The sequence below is a fragment of the Pseudorasbora parva genome, chromosome 14 (assembly GCF_024679245.1).
Source record: "Pseudorasbora parva isolate DD20220531a chromosome 14, ASM2467924v1, whole genome shotgun sequence".
Lineage (NCBI taxonomy): Eukaryota > Metazoa > Chordata > Actinopteri > Cypriniformes > Gobionidae > Pseudorasbora > Pseudorasbora parva.
Genome location: NC_090185.1, coordinates 27,881,140 through 27,900,354, shown reverse-complemented (window position 1 = coordinate 27,900,354; position 19,215 = coordinate 27,881,140). Strand labels below are relative to the sequence as shown.

General features: G+C 39.1%; 1 protein-coding gene across 1 annotated transcript; it reads right to left on the bottom strand.

Annotated features, from left to right (window-relative positions):
• Nucleotides 1-7,817: 7,817 nt before the first annotated feature.
• On the bottom strand, nt 7,818-19,129 carry aars2 (alanyl-tRNA synthetase 2, mitochondrial (putative)). Its single transcript, XM_067414863.1, has 22 exons — nt 18,855-19,129; nt 18,013-18,201; nt 16,728-16,873; nt 16,456-16,647; nt 14,780-14,924; nt 14,544-14,689; nt 14,362-14,470; nt 14,244-14,282; nt 13,401-13,515; nt 13,040-13,167; nt 12,797-12,941; nt 12,040-12,209; nt 11,839-11,952; nt 11,603-11,743; nt 11,389-11,526; nt 9,945-10,048; nt 9,243-9,351; nt 9,047-9,172; nt 8,839-8,949; nt 8,674-8,757; nt 8,486-8,599; nt 7,818-8,410 (listed from the first exon to the last, which is right to left on the bottom strand). The coding sequence occupies exons 1-22, from the start codon at nt 19,110-19,112 to the stop codon at nt 8,225-8,227; spliced, it is 3,009 nt and encodes a 1,002-aa protein (XP_067270964.1). The 5' UTR covers nt 19,113-19,129; the 3' UTR covers nt 7,818-8,224.
• Between the last annotated feature and the right edge of the window lie 86 nt (nt 19,130-19,215).

The following is a 19,215-nucleotide window of genomic DNA, read 5'->3' as shown; positions in this document are numbered from 1 at the left end:
TGTTTGCCCAATTATTTTTTTCAGTGATATGCTAAAACAGCTGTCAAATATGAAATGTATAGTTTCGCTGCTGCTTTATCTTACCTCGGACATTATGACCGTTAAACTGAGGCGTCGCGCGCTCTGTGAACATAAAGACCGCGTACTTTCTGATTGGTCTCAGATATTTTGACATTGACTGACAGACGCTGCGATAATAACAACCAACTGAAGATATTGGTGCTGCTGAGTTTAAACTATATTAGGCGATTATTTCTCAAGCTATTTTATGCCTACATCTCGGAAAATAGAGGCCTGGACCTCGGCTATGGCCAATTCACAAACAAATGGCCAGTTTTCCCATGATTTATACATAGACAGTAAAAGAAATGGACAGTTTTCCCATGATTTATATATAATATTATTTCCCACAACGCTTTTCGTCGTCTGTTTTTACCTGCATCGCTTTCCGTAATTATCAGTTGCGCGCGGAAGCCGGCAGGTCCGATCAAGGGAAATAATACCGGAGATATGTCAGCACCTATGGTCAGCACAGGCTTTACCAAATGGATTCAACTGCACTTCCACAGTGAGTAACAGTGTTTATTAATGCCTGATCTAGGATCAGTGATGTGTAGATAATCATTCAAGTTCACACAGACTTTCTTTCTAAATCGTTTAATACTGCACTGTAAAAAAATGAAATTGCCATTTGTTCAGCAAACAGTGGTTTTTGAATCCCATATATTAAGAATTGTAAATAACTGTGACTCTACATAAAAATACATGTTAGCTCAACAAAATTCTCCAAAATGTCACGCTACATGTTAAAAAGTTTTCTGGACAAACATTTTTGTGTTGAGCAGAAACCCTACGATCGAAATAGTTTGCTCATGCGTGATGAGCCAGAAAATCGCGCCGAAATTCACGGGGTTTCCTTCTCTTTTTTGCAGGGGTAGCTCCTGGCTCGTTTTGAAGTTCGCTCATCCTGCCTTTTCAAGGATCTAATATTGCGATACTTCAATATTACTTTTCATTTCATGCATGCAATGAATTGCATATTTCCAAGCGGACAGTGTTATTATTAGACATACGATTGGTTGTGTATTGTTAAAAGGCGTGTGGCCTAACATTTTTAATGTTTGTCATTGCTCAGATAAAGATTAGCTCATTAAATTTCTTAATACAATAACGTTTCAATACAATAGCCAAGATAAAAAAACTGAAATTAGCGAGTAATATGTTTGTTTAGCACGAGAATTCAAGTCCTTTACTGTTAGTTGAGGTTTTCTTTTTTGTCTCTAGGTGGCGCTGATAAACTGATATATCTGCGTTGAACCGCGTTTGTGAGAGAGGAAGACAGCGGAGGGTGAGGTAAGAACGTGTTTTTTTTTTAATTATTATTATTTTTTTGTTGTTGAAACATTTCAAATAACAAATTGGCATTAAATATGGAGCCAGATCAGCCTCAATAATAATACATTTACAAAACAAAATTCATAAATGCATAGCACAATTCACATTTGTAAAATCGGATTCGTAAATTCAAAACACGATTCATAAATGCACAAGTTAAAAGCATAAATATTTCCCCAAATGCTCACACAAATGCATCTTACCTAAATAAATGTAAAATCTTTACACAAATATGTATATATCAAGTTCTTGAATGCATTTCCATCACACATTTATGAAAGATGTTGCATGCATTTATGGATCGTTGAATCTGCATTTGCGAATCGTCACACGTGCATGGACTGCATTGCATTTGTGTGTGGGATTTTTGAGACCTTCCTAGCAGGTTAGGATTCGTAAATATCTTTTTTTGGAGGACGTTCTGTTTAGCCAATCTTGGTGAGCTTTTAATCCACCAATCAAAACGCTCCTTACTGATCAGACTCAAGAAGCTCACTCCTGCCCTTGTTCTGTGCATTCTTTCATGATCGGTTGTTTCACGACCTTTATGTAAAGACATTTTAATGGGTACTCTTTTTTTTTTTTTAGCACCTATTGCAATTTCTACAAAATTATGATTTATATTGTTCGCACAAAATACAGCTACCCGGTTAGCCTGCGATCACCATGGAAATGGGGCGGCAGCTCGTCTGACAATTGGCAGCTGTCCCTGTTGTTTTCACTTCAGGTAAGTTTAGTCCCTAAAATTACACAGATAATACACACACTTGTTCCTGACACTTTCTTGCAAGCTTCTGTTAAATATTTTCTTTTTGAGAAATGGTTTAGTGTCTTCGGAAAAAATCTGTTAGAGTCTCAACCATTAAGCTAACGTTAAATATAAGAGGTAATGTTAGGCTAACGTTAGCCTTGCGCTATAAGGAAATTTGGGCTCTTAATCACATATTATCTGTAGATAAGAGTTTTTGATAGCTTTGCTGGCAATGTGTCATGAATGGAAGTAATGTTAATCTAATTGTTTAACCTAAAAGTTTTCACTGTTAATTGGTGACGTCACTCACACAAAGCGTGAAAATGGGCTGAAACGATTTCAGACACGTTTTGATCTTTCATAGTGAACCAGTATTGACAATGTATATCACCATGCATCTGTAAAACCTAAATGTAAATTCTGGTATCTTAAAGGGGGGGTGAAACACTCAGTTTCAGTCAGTGGCATGTCAATCTTGAGTACCTATAGAGTAGCATTGCATCCTGCATATCTCCGAAAAGTCTTAATTTTTTTTATAATTATATAAGAAAGATGCGCTGTTCCGAGTCTTTCCGAAAAAAGCCGAGCGGGTGGGGGCGTGTCGTGTGAGCGGAGCTAAATAATGACGTGTGCAGCAGCGCGCTGCAGTGAGGAAAGTGAGTCGCTCTGTGAGGAAAGTGATTCGCTCAGTGAGGAAAGTGATTCGCCCGCCGCGTGAGGAAAGTGATTCGCTCTGTGAGGAAAGTGATTCGCTCTGTGAGGAAAGTGATTCGCTCTGTGAGGAAAGTGATTCGCTCTGTGAGGAAAGTGATTCGCTCTGTGAGGAAAGTGATTCGCTCTGTGAGGAAAGTGATTCGCTCTGTGAGGAAAGTGATTCGCTCTGTGAGGAAAGTGATTCGCTCTGTGAGGAAAGTGATTCGCTCTGTGAGGAAAGTGATTCGCTCTGTGAGGAAAGTGATTCGCTCTGTGAGGAAAGTGATTCGCTCTGTGAGGAAAGTGATTCGCTCTGTGAGGAAAGTGATTCGCTCAGTGAGGAAAGTGATTCGCCCGCCGCGTGAGGAAAGTGAGTCGCTCTGTGAGGAAAGTGATTCGCTCAGTGAGGAAAGTGATTCGCCTGCCGCGTGAGGAAAGTGAGTCGCTCTGTGAGGAAAGTGATTCGCTCAGTGAGGAAAGTGATTCGCCTGCCGCGTGAGGAAAGTGAGTCGCTCTGTGAGGAAAGTGATTCGCTCAGTGAGGAAAGTGATTCGCCTGCCGCGTGAGGAAAGTGAGTCGCTCTGTGAGGAAAGTGATTCGCCCGTCGCGTGAGGAAAGTGCTAATACAGATCGACCGCCGGCCTATCAGTGGGTAAGTCAGTAGCTACTGGTTATATCACCTGTTTAGCATCCTACAAGCCAGCGCTTTGATGGGCGTAGCCTGTTGCTTTCGCTCTCTCCCTCGCTCTCTCTCACGCGCTTCCGGTAGAATTGTCCGTAAGGCCCATACAAGGAAATTCCGCCCCCCGTTAACGTCAAAGGGGACGCATGATCTCAAAAAACTTGCCGAAACTTATGACTAACCGGAAGTAGTATTTTTGACAAAGAAATACTCCCATCAAACGTCCACCTTAACTTTTGAAACTTTGTCTATGTTTAGTATGGGATTCCAAGTCTTTAACAGTGTAAAAAGATCAGTATGCATGAAACAGCATTTCACCCCCCCTTTAAGATATTATATTGTATATCCTGTATATTATTTTTTTCCCCTGCATTTTCACCTATGCTCTAGTTTATTTATTTCTAATAAACCTGACATTGTATACCACATATTGTTGGCTCTGTAACAAATTGTTTATGTTCCACTGTTTCTTTTTTTCTGCACACTTCAGCACAGAGGCCAAATGAGCATTGTGAATGACAACAAGAATTGTTATAAATATAACGTGAGATTTGTACAATGTTTGAATTGTATTTCAGGGCAGTTTGTGAAGACAGATTAATGCCTGGTTCAGACTACTAGATATTTTTGTCTGTTACGATATTTACTGTGTCAGATTATGCAGATCATGATTTTTTTTTTTTTTTTTTTTTTTTTTTTTTTTACTCCTAAAATCTTGTCGTGTCCTGGACTAGAAACATGTCAGACTACACGTTGCTACTCGACCAATCATCGCTTGTTGTCACGGCGTGCGTGATGTCATCAACTTTAAGAAAAAAGAGCTTAAACAAACGATGTCTGAAGCAGCGTGTTTTGGCTGTTTTATGTTTAGAAAAGCGCAAAAATAAAAATAAAACCCAAAAAAGGACATGTTCCTGACTTGCTGGAAGAGGACTGGCCTGTCAATCCTCCAAAGAGAACTTGAGGTAAAATATTGTTCTTTTTATATTAAATATTTAGTTATTAGCCAGCAGTAAAAGCTTGCCACCACAACGTATTTGTAAAACATCTATTAAGCTTACATTCCAGTAACGTTAGCTCACCGGGTTCCTGAAGTGCTTCCTGTATCGTTCGCCAGCATTTTTCTTATTTGGTTGTGGTAACTTAGTCCGTCGATGACACATCATACAGGCAGGAATACTGTTGCCACAACTCCATGAACCTTTCCTCCATTTTATAATTCCATCTAAAGTTAGCCGCTCCGTCATCTCTCGCGTTTCGGCGTGTTTGAAAACTGTGTACGAAAACTGTCTGTGCTCCGGTTGGTCAGCGTCACACGTGACAGAACCCGTCGTGAAGGACTGCAAAAAAATTAAACATGCTAGTCTTTCTGTCGTGACGTCGTGAACTATCACAGACGCGGATTCGGTTGTCGTATACTATGACACACTATACGAGATGAAACGATCGATTCTTGCGTCCCGACGTCCATTATCGTTTACGAATCCCTACGACACCTTACGTCACACAGACCGTGCCAAATTCGGGCTAATATCGTGTAGTCTGAACCAGGCATAACAAGAGATGTTGTGACAACCTGGACAGAAGTCGGTTCCAGATCCACCTTCCAGACCAGACTTCTCTCTCATATTTATTGCTGTCTAATAATGTATTATGTGTCCTCTGCAGAATTAGGTGCATGCAGATATTACTCGGGAACAGGACTAAAATTTGTTTGCTATAATACATCTATCTAGTGCACCAGTGAAACATAATTTTCCCCCCACATTTGCTTGTATAAATATATCTTTGTCATAGTATTCTTTCAGTGGTAACGGGGTTTTCAGATGACAGAAGTCAACGTTAGTCAATACAATGATCTCTATGAAATGAAGCGCCAGATTTCCGGTGTTTTCCAAAATCTGTGACTGACCAAATCATGTGACCCTAGTTGGCGCTATATTGAGCAAATCCAACCTACTACTAAACCTATTTCTAATCCTAACCTTATAACTAGGGTCACAGTATTAGCTACTACAACAGACTGAATCTACAGAGCATGACGTGCAGGGAAAATAGTAGGCTAAATGTATTAATCGAGGGAACGAATTAGTAAATCGTAGGCACAATTTACTTTTTTGTCTTGCACGTCGTGTGCGGTGCTCTGTATGGATCAGCATTGAATGGAATGGTTTACTAACCTACTAACTCCTTAGAAGAGCCCTTGCTGCCACCTACTGGCATAACAATGTAACCTGCTATAAAAGTGCTGAAAAACAGCTAAAACACAGGCACATTAAAACAACAAATATTATTGATTCAACAATAACAGCCATTATACATTTTACATTTACATTACATATTTAGATTGCAATTTAATTATTATAATAATTGCAGCAAACTAATTATTAACTAATTAATGATTGTAACTATTTTAATGATGAAATGCATTTTTTTTCTGTTGTATCTTATAACAACTGTGCACTGAAATTGTTTTGTATTTTTCTATTGGTTAATGTTATTATATTTAAATTTGCCAATCATTGCATCATTTGCATGTGCTGTACTTTATTTGTACTATTTTGGTGTATTTTTATTTATCGGTATATAATTTTTACTTATTCACCATTCACTTTTCTTTGGTTCAAAAAAGTAAATGGTGAATGTAAAGTAAATGGTGAATAAGGAAGATTGTTATGCTTAATATTTCTATATGATGCTAACATTAACACCTCCCTTTGTGTTCAGCAGAGAAAATTAGGTCATACAGGTTTAGATTAGGAATAACCCAAGGATGATTCTTTTTTTGTGAACTGTCATATTGCTTTTTATGTTTTGTGAATAAATACAATGAGTGACTAAATTTGTGTAAAGTATAAATTATTTGGACTATGTAAATGTAGTTTAATAAAATAAGCAACAACCAGAGGAGAGCCCTAAAAGTAAGGTGAAATGTAAAAAGTGCTAGTAATAAGATGAATATTCAGATCTACAGAAATATTGTAACCTGTGACTTGCCTATGATAAACTATAAAGAGATCTAAAAAGACCACTTAATCTATTTCTCTTACTATACAGTTATAATATTGTTTTATATTGAAGTCATTTTTCAAAGATAACATGAATAAACGGTATGCAACTTTGGTGAATAAGACAGCAGGCTAACCGGGTAAATCGGCTAAACAATATAAATCATAATTTTGTAGAAATTGCAATAGGTGCTAAAAAAAAAAAAAGAGTACCCATTAAAATGTCTTTACATAAAGGTCGTGAAACAACCGATCATGAAAGAATGCACAGAACAAGGGCAGGAGTGAGCTTCTTGAGTCTGATCAGTAAGGAGCGTTTTGATTGGTGGATTAAAAGCTCACCAAGATTGGCTAAACAGAACGTCCTCCAAAAAAAGATATTTACGAATCCTAACCTGCTAGGAAGGTCTCAAAAATCCCACACACAAATGCAATGCAGTCCATGCACGTGTGACGATTCGCAAATGCAGATTCAACGATCCATAAATGCATGCAACATCTTTCATAAATGTGTGATGGAAATGCATTCAAGAACTTGATATATACATATTTGTGTTAAGATTTTACATTTATTTAGGTAAGATGCATTTGTGTGAGCATTTGGGGAAATATTTATGCTTTTAACTTGTGCATTTATGAATCGTGTTTTGAATTTACGAATCCGATTTTACAAATGTGAATTGTGCTATGCATTTATGAATTTTGTTTTGTAAATGTATTATTATTGAGGCTGATCTGGCTCCATAAGGGCTGCGTTCCAGTTTGTTTTCATTCGTGAGGGTCTGTACATATAAACTTGCCCCGCCTAGTTCACTTCAAAATGGCGGCAGAGATTCCCTCAAGGAGAAGTGCTTAGGGAAGTTCGCAAGTGCGTGTCTAACAGTGGAGCTGAGACAGCCCTTAAAATGGCCGACTCCCTGATCAGTGCCCTGACTAACTAGGGAGCTGATTGAGACTTGAGAGTTGTAGTGCTTTTGTTTGATAAGCATTTCTGGGGAACCAATCAGAGCCGCAACACAAACGTCTTCAAGTTCATGCGCACACACGTGTGTCCTCAGTAAACGGATTAAGCCATTATTTAATTAGTTCTTAATGAACCCAAAATGGTATGTTTAAGAAAATGAATTAGCATTTTGCGTATGATGAAATGTCATACACAGAATACACATTTTCTAAACTCAATGGAAATATCACACACAACTCACAAGTCAATGAAAGCACCAGCTTAGTGGGTGGGAAAACACTGAATGTAGACTCATTGTAAGGAGACAGTTATTACAATTAGGAATTTGAGGCAATAAATTAAGTTTATTTCAGCTTTATATTGTGGGTTTGTGTCTTTAAAACACTTTTTGTCTCCCTCTGGTGACTGAATACTGTGTTTGTCCAATGAAGGAAGGATAATAGAAGATTCTAGCCAGCTTCCAGGTGCTCTTACACACATTTTTTCAAACATTATAATATTATTGCATTTAACTGACACAATCACACATTATATATTCTGAATCATGTGTTCATTTTTCTTGCATTCAAAAACATTTTTTGAACCAAACCTACTATACAAAGTGTTCCCAAAACAGAGGAATAACTTAACATATTTAATATCAAAATCCAATATAGTATATGGCCTCCTTTTTAAACAAAGGAAATGTACTCATTGATAAAGCATATCCATTGTGGTATGCTGTCCATTGATTATCCGGGTGAATTTCTTATTTTCTTGTGAGCAAATTCTTCAGCCCAATGCAGGATCTCTGTAACATCTTTGACTTTGGCTGCATTTCCCACACCTTTAGCAACATCGTTTGAGCCATCTGCATTTCCTCCCAAGCGCTCACACACGTGAAGAGCCCATTCGATCGCTGAGCCACCGGTAGAGCCCTAAGAAGAGAGCAAGGATGCAATCTTATACCTGTGTGGTTATATTATAGTTGTGTGATTTTGTGTGTGCTGTACCTTGGGTACTTGGCAGGCAAAAAGCACCTTTCCTGACAACCGCAGGTGAGAAAACAACATGACCAGGGAATCTGGAGAGCTCTTGCTCAGCTGGAGCACAGTCTTCATCAGCACCTAAACACAATCACATGCATACCAATTGTATACATATATAATCGTCAAAGATCATCACAAAATATACTAATTACCGATATCGAGTCTGTCTGGATAAAGTCCACCAGCACCGTTTTATTAGAGTGTTTGTCCAGCAGCTCTTCGGCTTTCAAGGCAGCCTAAAGCAGAAGAAACAATAAACCATATGCACAAACAACAGATAATACTAACTTAGCAAGAAAACCTATAGACGTGTCTACCTCTTTGATCTCCAGTTTTCTAAAGGCGGTGTTGCTGCTTTTTTGCATCGCTTTCAGGCGAGTCTGCAACTCTCGTCTCTGCCATTGTGGGATAGGTGTGTTATCAACTACCTAAAACACATCGCACATGAATGAGATAGACAAGTGAAATTCAAACATCATGAACTGACTTGTCAATGAAGACGAGAGGTTACGGAGCGTTACGTACATTCATTAGGAGTCCAATCTCTTTGGAGAGCCTCTGAGCTGCTGGTATAGATGGGACGCTTGCAACTCCTACTCGTGCCACCAAGGACTCGAACTCCTCCTGTAAGGTGTGGCCCGCTTCACGAGCCTGGGTCACAGGAACAGTTAGCATCACAGAAAATTAACTGCTACCTAATGGGCGATTTCGATTCTCAAACCTTTTTGGCTTCATCTCCAGTGAGAGCAATGATACGGCTAATGCCTTTCACCATCTGTCGCTCAGACACAATGACGAAGTCTCCAATTGCTCCCGTCCTCAATAAATGCCTGACAAAAGCAAAATATATTGGTGAGCTTGGCTTAGGGGTGGGCAAAAAATGTATCTTCAACTTTATTAAATAATATGATTATTGCATTGTTTTGTAAATAAGTGCAGTTACTTATATTACGTTTGTTTATTGGAAATTTAACAGTGAAGCACAGCTTGAATTGATATGCAGATAAAATAGCTTTTTTCTAGAGGCGATAATAAAAAAACTGCAACGCCAACGGATAGAATGTGTACTGTAGAAAGATACTAACACTCTCTCTGTACAGGCCAATCGTGGAGACATATTAATCATTCACAATCTAATATTGGCTTAATATTCTAATATTAATCTTGGCTGCAGCTCGGAAATGGTCATATGGTTTGCCCAAAGCAGGGATAACCAACCCTGATCCTGGAGGGCAATCCTGCAGAGTTTAGCGCCAACACTAGGCAAGCCAATTGAACCAGCCAATCAAGGTGTTTGGGATTATATGAGAATTACATGCGGGTGCAAAGCTGGAATTGAAGTCTGCAGGAACTTTCAGCCCTTCAGAAGCAGGGTTGCCTACCCCTAGTCCAAAGTGTTCCAGCAGTTCCAGAAGAACCTTACGTGCCACAGCAAAGCTCCACTGAAGATTGTCCTGCGGTGTTTGAAGTAAGCAGGTCCGAAATAGGCATAGCTACGGAGACAACTCGCACTGGATCTGGATACACCTAAAAAACAAACAACATGGTCTGGTCAACACCTTACATATTCCCCCGTTTCCATCAACTAGGTGTGGGACCTAAATGAGGTGGAAAGTTATAGTCCTTTCAACTTACATTTGGGCTGTCCAGTCCTAGAGGGCCAATATGCTGCAGCGTTTATTTCCAATCCTACTTAAAGACACCTGTACTAGCTAATCAAGAGTGGCTTTCGCTCTGGAGGAAACTTTTCATAGTTTCTAGAGCTATTGGTGGAAGTACCCGGACTTTGTCTTGTTCGCACCTTAGGAACTACGAACAATTTTAGTTCTAGGAACTCCTTTTGGGGAAACTAGCTTAGCTACTGCTTCAGAGTAGAGTCTAACCCAGCACAATAGGAACTTCCAATAATGTAAGTGTTGTGATTGGCCGAGGGCACGCAAAACACCAGCACTCTGCATTTTTTTAAAAGCTGTGCGCACACACAGATTATAGCCAATATATCCTCAAACTAACTCTACAAACATGGAAAAAAGAGATAAACGGACCTCTCAACCTTTACGCTAAGGAGAAAATCCGACGCAAATATGGGGACCAAACAAAAGTTTTTGTTTCTGCTCAGCTAGCGCCATTGGACATCAAACACAGCAAACACTAATACTTTTTCATATACACTGTCTACTTTCTTTGTAAAACAGTTCTATCTAAAAACATATTAGACAGGACTGTTAAACAGATTGTAGATTAATGAAGACAGAGAACGTGAGAGCTGTGTGCTCAGGCTCTGCTGTTCTCAGTGCCGTCAAAATAAAGGTCTGCCACGCCATGAAAATAAAAGTCACAACAACAAGTGCGGCTTATGTCACTTCAGAGTTCATCCTGGTGGTGCGATTGCAAAAAGGTAAATGTTTCCAGGGGAACCTTTAATTCTCTGGGAACCATCCTGGTGGCTAGTTCCTAGAACTACCTGGTGTGAAAGCCCCTAAGGTCTTCAGGATCACTAGAAGCTTCCAGTGTGTTGGGGCAGGACATTGCTAGAATTGGACACCCCTGTCTAATACCCTCGAAAAACATTTGATACTTCTAGGGACTCACCAATCTGTAGTTTTTTTTGTCAGATCAGGTATCGGCCAGATGAGGATCAGACCGTATATTAGGTGGTTAAATTTAAGTTCCACAGAAACTCTTTTCTCCACAGCAGTGGTCAAATTACATTCTCCATTCAGGGAAGCACTTTTGTACTGCTCTGCATTTGAGCAACAATAGTTGTACGCAATAAAAGATAATTTTATACTGGTATTGGACTGACATCACTATTCAAGGTTACAGTATCGAAAATAAAGAAGTGGGATCAAGCCATCTTTATTTACCTCATCTACAGTTCTCAGACCCGGAATCTGTTTAGCTCTGGACAGAGCGACCTCCTCTATGTGCACCTCTGCATTTTGGCGGATGATGTTCTGTACCAACTCCTCAACTTGCTGTAGTTCAGATATACTCAGGGAACCCTTTATACAAGCACATACACATATAAGCCATTTTGGAAATCATTTAATCACTAAGGCAGCCACACAGCCATTGTACCTTCACACTGAAGTCGAAGCGGAGGCGGCTGGCAGTGCAGTGAGACCCTCGCTGGCTAACAGAGGGACCTAGCAGCTCTCGCAGGGCGAAGTTTAGCACGTGTGTGGCAGTGTGATTGACCATGCAGTCCAGACGCCGAGCCTACAGTTGGAAATGCAACACTTACCAAAAAGTATCGGCATTATGTGTTACCATAGTTCCATGTATGACAGTACTTGTAGTCCTACTACTCCTACCTCATCCACATGAAGATGCACTTGGTCTCCAGTTCTCAGAGTCTCTGCTGCCGTGACTTGATGTATGACGTAGCCCCCAGCCAGACGGACACAATTCACAGGGAACAACACATCCTGAAAAGCATAACTGCAAATGGTAACTTAATCTTGTCTGCTTATCAAATACAAAAAAATAAGTCAAGATGGGATGTGATCAATAACCTGTAATCCATCCTTGGTGAAGTAACCCTGGTCATGCGCCTGTCCGCCCTGCTCTGCATAAAAGCTGGTCCGGTCCAGAATTACACCACAACACTGACCCTCATGTACCTCTGAAACCAAAGCCCCCTCACAGTAGAGTGCAAGGACTGACGCTCTGCAGGGCTCAAACACTGAGAGAGGAAAAGAGTCAGGATCTTTGTTCAGTCTTATGCCGTTTCCCAACCTGGCGTGATGTAATAAATCAACATAAATAAACCCTTATCCTAATACTTCCATATTTTAACTAGAGTTTGTGTCCTAATAAACGGAAATGCATTGAAATGTCAGCTCAGCCAACACTGAAATCTCACTGGTCCAAACTCTGCTCCACATAACCGCATAGTGGTTGCTAGGGTGTTTTTAGCATGTTGCTATGTGGTTGATAGTGTGTTCTGACACACAGAATATAGATACACAGAAAATGTGTGATCTCCAACAGTAAACTGATGCCTCATACTATTTATGATATACTTTGCAACGGGCGCTTTGTCGTGTCAAACGAGCGATCTAAATGTTGTTTAGCGTGTTGCTATGTGGTTGCCAAGGTATTCTGAGAGTTTTTAGCACGTTGCTATGTTGTTGCTAAGGTATATTGAGTAATTCTGTGTTCTTTAGCGTGTTGCTTGCGTCATGATATAAACTTGTAGTGTCACGTCTGGTCAGGACAAAGTTTTAATGATCTAACTCCTGCACAAATTATCTTTTCACCCTCCCGTACCATAATGTCCATCCGACCCCAGGCTATAACAGTATTTTAGCAAGTCGTCCGTGTGAGGAACTCCTCGGCTTTGTAGCTCCGCCAGGCTATGAAGATCCAGTTGGTCTGTCCTATCTTCATCATCCTCCTCCGACTGAAACCTCAACTGAGAAAAAAACAAAAACAAGTTAGTCCATGTACCCACAATAACAGAGATAAATGAGCAAATCTGGATTAAGGAAAGCCACATGCTAATATCAGTACCTTCTCATATTCGTCTTCAAGCACCTCCATTTCTTTTTTATCAACCATCTTGCCCCTCTCCTCCAGCATCAGGTCAATGAGATCGAGAGGAAAGCCTAGGTTACGATGTAGCGACCAGGCAACCGAGGCTGATTAATAGATACAACACATTGGACACAAGAGGGTAGAACAAATCAAACAGACAGAAAGAAATATTCATGCAGGTGCTAATCACTGAACTGAGATACTGGACAGTCCAATTATCATTATGCCCTTGAACAAGTTGCTTGGCATAAAAGTGTCAATTAAATGCATTTAAGATTACCGAGCCTGCACAGATAATAAAGGGAATAAGCGAATTATACTGCTTTGTGGGTTTTACCTGGGAAAACAGCTGAGTCTTTGTCCATATTGCTGAGAGTCCTGTCAATCACCCTTCTGCCCTGCTTCAGTGAGGACAGGAACTGGGCTTCATTTTGATTAATAAGATCCATGATCTACAGAGGAAGAAGACAAATGTTTTACAAATGTATTATGCATAGAAAGAAAGATTCAGTTCCAGCACTTTGCAAGCACAAAAAAATACCATGTTACACTGATATATACCATAAACCCAAAATTATGGTTTCACGTATATTAAAAAATGTAGGCTTATGCAGATAAACCATTAAATATTTTTATATTATGGCCTATAACTGATAATGGCTGAAATTACAATTATGAAAATAAAACAATAAATATATTGTTTAAAAACGAAATTTTCTATTTAAATATCTTTTTAAAAGTAATTTATTTTTGTGATGGTAAAGCTGAATTTTCTATGGAAACTGAAAAGTCACAATTACTCTTTATTTTTTTATTTAGTGGTGGAAACAGCCTTCCATAATTGTCAGCATCATTACTTCAATGTCACACAATCCTTCAGAAATTATTCTAATATGCTGATTTGGAAACATTTATTATTTATTATTTATAATAATGTTGAGATCAGTTTTGTGCTGCTTAATATTTTTGTCGACACCATGATTTTTCAGGAATGTTGATGGATAGAAAGTTCAAAAGATCAGCATTTATTAAAAATATACTGTATATATTTTGTAACAATATAAAACGTCTTTACTGTCACTTTTGAACAATTAATTCAACCTTGCTAAATAAAAACATATCACAGTAGTGTATCTTTCAGTAATAAATGTAACAATAAGGTGCTTTGCAAAATACTTACCCTCTCAGACTCAGTGTTCAGCTCAGGATAGGCATCACCCTGAGAAAAGGGAAGAGAGAGGGAACATGAAACTTAAGACAATGCAGTGATGGCAGTAATAAACTGATGGACATCTCACCAGTATATGAGCTACAGTAGGAACCAGGCTTGCCAGCGCACCCTCAGGGGCCTGCAGCACTTCTGTAGAAAACCGTACAGCACGTCTCAAGATACGTCTTAACACCAGCCTATCACAAAGATGGCATATTTACGAAATGTTATGTTTTAAATGACTGCATACTTTGATGAAGTCAAACTTACTCAGCTCCTGTCATGCCTGGATAAACGCCGTCAGCAATACACACGCAGATTGTTCGGATGTGGTCCGCTACGACCCGATAGGCCATGTCCACCTGACCCACATCGGCCTCTCCAGCCCTGCCCTGATATGCAGGAGCCTTAGAGCTCTGCATGCACAAACAATAGAGATAATAGGGCTTAATTTGTATGGAACCTGAAATATTATTCTTTTAAAAGGTGAAATGAAGGTTAGAGACCTGGTGGATTGCAGACAATAGAGGTGTAAATAGATCTGTGTCATAGTTGGAGCGTTTTCCCTGCAGTATGGTCACCAGTCGCTCTAAACCCATCCCAGTATCCACGCTGCACTGGGGCAGAGCTCGCAGGCTACCATTGCTCTCTCTGTAAAATAAAGAGAGGCCAAAGACATATTCAACTCCTCAAAATGAAATATAGATTTTTTTTTTTTTTAAACATCTGAACATATTTTATTAAATTAAAAAGAAACCTGATATTATAAAAGTAAAAGCTAATTCTTTCTAAAATAATGATAAATTATTAATAGACTATATATTATATTAATAGATTATTAATATAATATATAATAGATTATATTATATTAATATTAATTATTAATAGACTATATATTATATTTTTTCCACTTTTTCTTATATTGCAGCCATTTACTAAAATCATTTAAGTTCTTTTATTTCTCATTAATGTACACACAGCACAGCACCCCAAATTGACAGAAAAACACAGCATTGTTGACATTTTTGCAGATTCATTAAAAAAAGAAAAACTGAAATATCACATGGTCCTAAGTATTCAGACCCTTTGCTGTGACACTCATATTTAACTCAGGTGTTGTCCATTTCTTCTGATCATCCTTGAGATGGTTCTACGCCTTCATTTGAGTCCAGCTGTGTTTGATTATACTGATTGGACTTGATTAGGAAAGCCACACACCTGTCTATATAAGACCTTACAGCTCATAGTGCATGTCAGAGCAAATGAGAATCATGAGGTCAAAGGAACTGCCTGAAGAGCTCAGAAACAGAATTATGGCAAGACGCAGATCTGGCCACTGTTTCAAAAAAATGTCTGCTGCACTTAAGGATCCTAAGAGCACAGTGGCCTCCATAATCCTTAAATGCAAGACGTTTGGTACAACCAGAACCCTTCCTAGAGCTGGCCGTCTGGGCAAACTGAGCTATCGGAGGAGAAGAGCCTTGGTGAGAGAGGTAAAGAAGAACCCAAAGATCACTGTGGCTGAACTCCAGAGATGCAGTTGGGAGATGGGAGAAAGTTGTAGAAAGTCAACCATCACTGCAGCCCTCCACTAATCGGGGCTTTATGGCAGAGTGGCCTGACAGAAAAGCTGTAAAGATGAATGCGGCCAAGTACAAGGATATCCTGGACAAAAACCTCCAGAATGCTCAAGACCTCAGACTGGGCTGAAGGTTCACCTTTCAACAAGACAATGACCCTAAGCACACAGCTAAAATAACGAAGGAGGGGCTTCACAACAACACTGTGACTGTTCTTGAATGGCCCAGCAGAGCCCTGACTTAAACCCAATTGAGCATCTCTCGAGAGACCTGAAAATGGCTGTCCACCAACGTTTACCATCCAACCTGACAGAACAGATCTGCAAGGAGGAATGGCAGAGGATCCCCAAATCCAGGTGTTGTATCTTTCCCAAAAAGACACATGGCTGTATTAGATCAAAAGGGTGCTTCTACTAAAATACGTGTGCGTGTGTGTGTATGTATGTGTGTATGTATGTGTGTATGTATGTATGTATGTATGTATATAATATATATATATATATATATATATATATATATATATATATATATATATATATATATATATATATATATATATATATATATATATATATATAATCACTGGATGTTACTTTTCTAACCTGTTATACTGCATAAAAACTAGATTCCAGATTTCCACCACATCCGGACTGTCGGCATTGACCAGCGAGGTGGCGTTCCGATTCCCAACATGATCGTAGTGAATCTCAGTGCAGGGACCACACGGACCCGTCTCACCCATTTCCCAGAAATTGTCCTTCATTCCAAACGGCAACACGTGATCCGGCCGCACTCTGCACAGGAATGTCACAACAATACAGTGAATCTTCAACATAAAACTAGTCAATTTTGCTCTGCACTGCTTTGATCGTACCCTATGCTGAGCCAGATTTGCCGTGTTTCTTCATCAGCAGGGAGACCATTCGCCGCATCCCCAGAGAAGTAAGAGATGTACAAGCGCTCCGCGGGAATGCCGTACTCTTCCGTTAAAAGACGCCAGGCCATTGCACAGGCTTCCACCTGGATTGTGAATTATTAATTTATTCAAAAATACATTCAAATGCTATAGAGCCCCTAAATGGGTATACTGATGGGAAAAAAAATAACATGAGATAGAAGAAAATTATTGCTTTTCCATTCACTCAAAAACTTTTGCATTCTCCTAGAACCTTTGCATTCGATCGCAAAACTTTTGTGAAAACACTAAGTTTCCATGAGGAACTCAATACTTTTGCTAGAGAATGATTGGTTTCTCTGGGGAACTTAATACTTTTATGAGAGATTACTAAGCGTCTTTGAGAAACTCAATACTTTTGCTAGAGAACACCAAGTTTCTCTGAGGAACTCAATACTTTTGCTAGAAAATGCTACGGTTCGCTGAGAAACTCAATACTTTTACTAGAAAATGCAAAGTTCCCCTGAGGAACTCAATACTTTTGCTAGAAAACGCTATGGTTCTCTTAGGAACTCAATACTTTTGCTAGAAAATGGCAAGTTTCTCTGAGAAACTCAATACTTTTTCTAGAAAATGCTAAGGTTATCTGAGGAACTCAATACTTTTGCTAGAAAGCGCTAAGGTTCTCTGAGTAACTCAATACTTTTGCTAGAGAATACCAAGTTTCTCTGAGGAACTCAGTACTTTTTCTAGAAAATGCTAAGGTTCTCTGAGTAACTCAATACTTTTGCTAGAGAATGCCAAGTTTCCCTGAGGAACTCAGTAGTTTTTCTAGAAAATGCTAAGGTTCTCTGAGTAACTCAATACTTTTGCTAGAGAATGCCAAGTTTCTCTGAGGAACTCAGTACTTTTTCTAGAAAATGCTAAGGTTCTCTGCGCAAACTCAATACTTTTGCTAGAGAATGCCAAGTTTCTCTGAGGAACTCAGTACTTTTTCTAGAAAATGCTAAGGTTCTCTGCGCAAACTCAATACTTTTGCTAGAGAATGCCAAGTTTCTCTGAGGAACTCAATACTTTTGCTAGAGAACACTAGGTTCTCTCATATAATCCCCCCCATCACTATAACAACTTGAATAAAATGCTTTCATAATGAACATATTATGAATTCCTGAAATTAAATCTCTTTTTAGGGCCATCGTACAGTGCCCTAATGTCATATTGAAGGGGGAAAAAAGCTTTAAAAGAATGAAATTATTGACCAAACCTTGAAGTAATCACCAAACGACCAGTTCCCCAGCATTTCAAAGAAGGTGTGATGATACATGTCCTTCCCCACATCCTCCAGGTCATTGTGTTTGCCTCCAGCACGGACACACTTCTGACTGTTCACCACCCGCCTGTATGATGCCATCTCACTGCGGGGGTCCGCACAGCCCAGGAGAATTGGCTTAAACTATGGGACAACACAGACCATGATAACATAACATCAAAATTATCATTACAGAACGCAGAGGCCCCAAAAACACTTAAATCACACTTAATTACATTTATTAATTTATTAACCATCCTGTTGGCCAAAACGGGTACAAAAAAGTACCTGTTCTAAACAATCAATTCTTTCTATATAAGACATTCTATTCATCAGTAATTGTTTTGTTATTCCCATAATTATTATTTTCCCTAAGCTTGACCAATATATAGGCCTATTCCTAAAAGTTAAACATGGTACTATATTGATAGACTGCTAAAAACATGAGCCTTTTTTCCACTAAAAAAATATGAAGCAAAATGTTACTGGATAACAGAATGACCAAATAAAATATTCATTGAGTCTAAATGTATACATATTAATAATTCGATATCCTACTATTTTCTTAACTAAAGAGATACATTTTATAAATATGTAGTACAAAATAAATAAGACTATATAACACTAATATATAATTTATCTATTTATTAATTGTTTTAAGTGTAAACCCTGCGTTTCCCTTACATTATCAACCATGGTACGTGTCCAAAAACATTAGCAGTACCAATGCACTTTGACATGGCTGTTCATTGATATATTTTAAAATCTTGCATGTACCCTCTTTGACTTTTGATTACCTGGTTCATTCCTGCATTGACGAACAGAAGACTCGGGTCTCCTCTCGGGCGCACGGAGGAGGACGACACTACTCGGTGTTCATAACCTTCCTTGAAAAAGTCGATAAACTTCCGCCGTACTCTTTTAGATGTGAATTCTTCATGAGATCTGGAGTAGGAAAGGGCCGAACACCTCCTTATTCCAGTCAATAAAGTGCTTAATTTTGCATTTAAATGTGCACAGTGAAACCGCTTCACCAGCACTATGCGCGCAGCCATCTTGCCGAGTCACAGCGTCAAACATGAGCGTCCAATCAGAGACGAGAATGAAGTGAAACTAAAGCGTAGCATCACAATGAAGAAATGTATTCAAAAATGTATT

What these genes read in the sequence shown, in the direction of transcription:
- aars2 (XM_067414863.1), bottom strand. Translation starts at nt 19,112, where the DNA reads ATGGCTGCGCGCATAGTGCTGGTGAAGCGGTTTCACTGTGCACATTTA. An exon ending in CTACTGTAGCTCATATACTG is followed by an intron (nt 14,283 to 14,361) that starts GTGAGATGTCCA and finishes CCCTTTTCTCAG; the next exon opens with GGTGATGCCTATCCTGAGCT. An exon ending in AGATTGGACTCCTAATGAAT is followed by an intron (nt 8,950 to 9,046) that starts GTACGTAACGCT and finishes GATGTGTTTTAG; the next exon opens with GTAGTTGATAACACACCTAT.